We start from the raw sequence: 4,970 nt of genomic DNA on the forward strand, positions 1-4,970 counted from the left end.
AATTAATTAAACCCTATACGCATATGTTTGACACCTGGTCAATAAACTGCTCGATATTTAGGTTTTGGATTAATGACAGCACAGGTCAATAGTTCAAGCGTGATGGTTAGGTTTCGGATACACGTACGCATCTTAATCATCTCTTATTATTATTCATGCGTTTATATTGTGTGGAATTATATGCAGGCATAATAAATATCTGGGTGTGAATATAGAAGTGGAAAAATGTAGAATCCCAATAATTATACGAGTTCTGAAGTTAATAATTAGGACCCAATATCGGTCCCATTATTCATTATAATGATTGATATGTAATTCTGGGGGATGACAGAACCAGGCTTTATAATTGAACCGGAGATTTAATAATACACAGTAACCATGAAAAGCAAGGTTGCAGCCACCTTCCGGCAGCCATCATTAGTCATATTCATTATTATCGTTTGTCATTTGTTAGTAATTTTCATTAATTAAAAGCATCTCATGTTGTATGGAGAATTCGCTGCTCATAAAGCGCCGCTCAGCGACATGATTATGTTTGAGGGTAAGATTCTCTTGCGTTAGGTGAGGGCTAGCTAGCTATGAGGTAAAATCATGTTCAGGTAAGTTCTATATTATGAATTCCGCTTCTAATTATAGTCCTTAAAGTTTCAAGAAGATCCTCATTAATTATTTCATTCGTATATAATTGGCATATCTAGAAAAATCATATAAATGGGTTTACGACTGCAGCTCATAATTGTAAACCGTTGAACTTGAGAACTTTGCTGACTCCTTCAAGTCCACGTCCAGGCTAGGTAAGCATTATTGGAGAAGAGTGACGACCACACACATACACTACCTCCGATCTTAATTATAAGATCTTATTTGTAGACCACAAACAAGGTCTTATAATTAAGACCAGGATAGTATATATTTTGTGGGAGGGTTCCTATTTTTAGAAACTATGGATGGATTTTATTTCTTTTTGGCCATCAAAACTATGGATTGAATATACGCCTAATGAAATGAGTTTCTATTAGTTATTCGCGTGAAAAAAACAGTTAACAAATTGGAAATTGCAACATACGTAGTACATTAGGTGAGATCACCCACCGTCTCCTCTACCAGGAGATATTCAAATAAATTTCATTAAGGTCAAGTGTGCAGGCTCAGTTTTCACACGTATAGACAAAGGTATACATAAAAAGTCCATTTTTAAAATACTTGACAGAAAGAGAAATAACCAGAGGTGGGGAAAAGCGGCGACGATTAATAATTAAATCCCTGCAGAGAATGGATGAATCGTAGAAGATGACATAAGCTGAGGTTGATTGGCCATCAATTTATATACATAAAATATAATGGACATATCATATATATGTGTTCATCAAATCCACTTAGTTTTCAACGAGACAGTGATAGACGATGAATTGCTGGAGAATCCTCATTGGCCGGTGAGCCCCCACACCCACCTTGTTTTCATGCAACAAATCAGGGTTCTCTGATTCACAAACAAGCATATGCTTTTCTTCAACATAATTCATCTCTCTCTCTCTCCCCCCCTCCCTCCCCTCCTCTCTCTCTCTCCCCCCTTCAATGGGTCCATGTTATTACCCTTTTTTCTTGCTTCTCATAAATCATTTCTCTCTCACCCTTTTTCCCATTCTACACTTCTTTTCGCCCCAGGAGTGGAATCTAATGAAACAGACCAGAATAAGACACGACCAATTAAGGCGGTTAAGTTCCCCGCAAGCATAAAACCCGCAAAGAACGCTTCGCTTAGAATGGAAATAAAAACATATGCAGTGATTTTCCCATTCGAGAGATCGATAAACAACCACACGAACCTTGGCCCTAGCGCCACCTGTGCTGTTCTTGCTCCACATGTGAGAGACAGGTGCCCTTTTACCCTTCGCTCTCTTTCTCCCATATCCTCCGACATATATGAGACCAATCTCATCCCTTTAAATACAGTGATATATATACAGACCTATATCTGTGCATTGGCATCAGATGTGTGTTTACATAGTTGTGCAGAGAGAAATAATGAAATATTAATTCAAAACCCATTAGCTAGCTGGCTAAGCCTAGCCAGCAACAGCGAATAGATGAAGGTTGCTTGAGCAAGGTATGGATATGCAAATCTACGAGACATGTGTGTACTATGCATAATGTAGAAAAGTACAAATGTCAAAAACCGGTTGGGAAGAAAGCACAGGCCGCCTTATGGGAACTCAGTGGGAGGCATAGGCACATGCGAGGACTACGAGGTTACTTCGGACACAAGATTCATCAGTTTTAATCTTGTTGTGTCGCGGTTTTATAATTATGCAGCCTGATTATTGCCACCCTATGCTCATATTCTATATCAATTAAAACCCCTTCCTGGAGGCATCCACTGCACACTTTCAGGGAATTCTCCACATGCTTCATCCATTTGACCCATGCCTGTTTCAAGTTCCAGCAGGGATACATATAAACCCACTCTCGCTCTTGTACTAACCAGTCGTTGTACTTATATAACTATATTTCAAATTTCATTAATCTAATCCAAAATGTACTATGTTCTTGATGTCCATATATGGAGCTGTACTATGACGATCAGAACTAATTTGCACGGTTAGCTTCTTTAATTAGTCAATGTGTAGGTCGTAACAGAAGTATAAATGGGGGCGCGTGATCATTTCTTGACGGGAAAAAAGGCAGCAGTCATGTCGTGGTGGGAAGCACTAGGCAAGCAGAACCTTTAAATTCGAAAGTTGAAATTTTAAAAGGAAAAACGTACGATTTTCTTCGGAATTAATGCTGCTGCCTCCCCTCTTGGATGGTGGGGGTTCATATAAATATATTCGACAGGCATAAAATATTACGGGCTAAACCGAAGGGTCTTAAATGAATGCCATAGCTTGATTTGCTTGGAATCTCAACAAGAATATATACATATACATATATATATATATATATATATATATATATATAGCGAGAGAGAGAACAATGATACTAGTGCGCATATTAATTTACACTAAGAAATTATAGCAAAATTCAATCCATATGTACACAAATTACAAGTTGAACTTGGAATAGCTAGCAACTAATCGTTAATTAACAGACGAAATAGATTAATTAAAGAACACAAGCTAAATTAGCATAAAAAAAGAATGACAGGATGCACATGAGTGTTCATCGATCAAATCCCTTGGCATACGTTCTATGAACGAAAATCTATGACGCCGAGACAAGGCTTGGATATCATATATATAATCTGTACAGTATATGTGTATCCAAGAACTTCTAAATCAATCCGCTTATATAGAAGACATTATAAAAACCAGGACTATTTCTGCTAGAAAAAGTAAAACCACAAATTAATGGGCAAACTGGCCTTGGATCTCTTGATGTGGTGATCAATTTGTATGTATTGTATGTTGCGGTCAGTAGTCATCCCAGAGGCAATCCAAATCTGGAAGGGGACCAAGTGATGGAGTCTGGATGAAATCATCCTCGTACACTGTCTTATTCCTTCCGGTGATGTCTCGCCTCACGGACACCGCCGATGAAGTTTCGGCGTTCCTGTCACTGCTAAGCCCGGTATCCCGCGACACACTCGCCATCGAATGCTCCATATTGCACTGTTTTATCCATTCCCCACGACACGTTTTCATTCTTCACAACCCCTCCGACATCTCTGTTCCTGAAATCTGACACAAACATTCTGCTGAAGGCACATACTGGGATTCTGGATGACTCCTATCCGAGGTTGCGAGGGAGGATAAGCGGGGATCATCTCGTAGTTTCTGCAGTCTTCTTCTGCCTTCACCAACGCCGTCTGATTACTGAGATGGTCGTTGCAGGCGAAGTTGGAGAGATAATAACCGTCCCATGACGGCTGCTGGTTGGCCACCTTGAATCCATCGCCGCCACTGTAGCCAGGGTTCGGCGTTACTGAAGCAAGCTGGATCCATGAGAGGCGGGAGCGACGGAGAGAAATCCGGCAGATGGTCTCCGAAAGAGTTGATCCTTAGAAGCTCAGGAATAAGGGGGGCTTTTGACGTCTGTGTTCTTGTGGAAAATCTTGCACACCACCCATTCATCCTGCACCAATATTATCATCATCACCCAAACTGTAAGATTCTCTCCTTATGCCAATTAAACCCAATTAAGCAAAAGCCATGATGATTAAAGGAGAATGTGAAAGGAACCTTCAAACCACATACACAGAAGAGGGGGAAAAGGGCAAAAAAGGTAAAGGAACGGTGATACTATTGATGATGATCAATTTCATGATAAAATTAAATTGGATCTGTGTATGGGTCATGTTTTGGTGATGAGATACCTTAGCGGCCTTGGGAAGGTTATAAGCGGCGAATTTTCCTTCCAATCGGAACTCATGCATAACCCAGCCAGTCTTCTCGCCTTTAGGAGCTCTCCCTCCGTAGAAGACGAGGGTCTTCTTCATCCCCACGAGGTTCCCTTTGCCTCTGTAAATCTCCTTATCTTTCCGGTGGCCTTCCAGTACCCAGAATCCGTCGCCCTATTCGTCCTCGTCCCCGTCGGATACTTCCTGTCTCTTTGACAGAAGAAGTACCACTCTTTCTCCCCCATCCTCGCTCTCTCTGCACAACCCATTCCACACGCATCATATTAAGTCCCCAGTCGATTCATCATCAAATTACTGGCACCAAGGTTCATTAGTCAAATCAATCACGAGATATATATGGGGATAAGGAGAAACTTACTAGGGAGATCCCAAGGTTCGCACTTGTTCAGATCAGCTTCACCAATAGCAGTTGCACTGAAACTGCTATTCAAGACCTTCTCCGTAAGGTAGCAAGTGATGATCTCCTCGTCCGTGGGATGAAATCTGAAACCCGGAGGCAAATCCAGGGCCTCCTCTCCTTTGTCGACCATGATCGGCTCTTGCATCGATCAAACTAAAATCCAAATATGCGTAGTTCTATGTATAATATATACAGAAGATTGTATCTCTATAG

At 40.7% G+C, this 4,970-nt stretch overlaps 1 protein-coding gene across 1 annotated transcript; it reads right to left on the reverse strand.

Annotated features, from left to right (window-relative positions):
* Positions 1–3,809: 3,809 nt before the first annotated feature.
* Positions 3,810–4,970, reverse strand: LOC114736511 (NAC domain-containing protein 87-like). The gene is given in 5 exon segments (XM_028924359.1): positions 3,810–4,013; positions 4,015–4,071; positions 4,313–4,476; positions 4,479–4,592; positions 4,716–4,970. Coding segments are annotated over 5 exon segments (726 nt in total). The 5' UTR covers positions 4,903–4,970.

This window comes from Neltuma alba, unplaced genomic scaffold (genome assembly GCF_004799145.2).
Source record: "Neltuma alba isolate B1F8T4 unplaced genomic scaffold, ASM479914v2 tig00013341_pilon, whole genome shotgun sequence".
In the NCBI taxonomy this organism is placed as follows: domain Eukaryota; kingdom Viridiplantae; phylum Streptophyta; class Magnoliopsida; order Fabales; family Fabaceae; genus Neltuma; species Neltuma alba.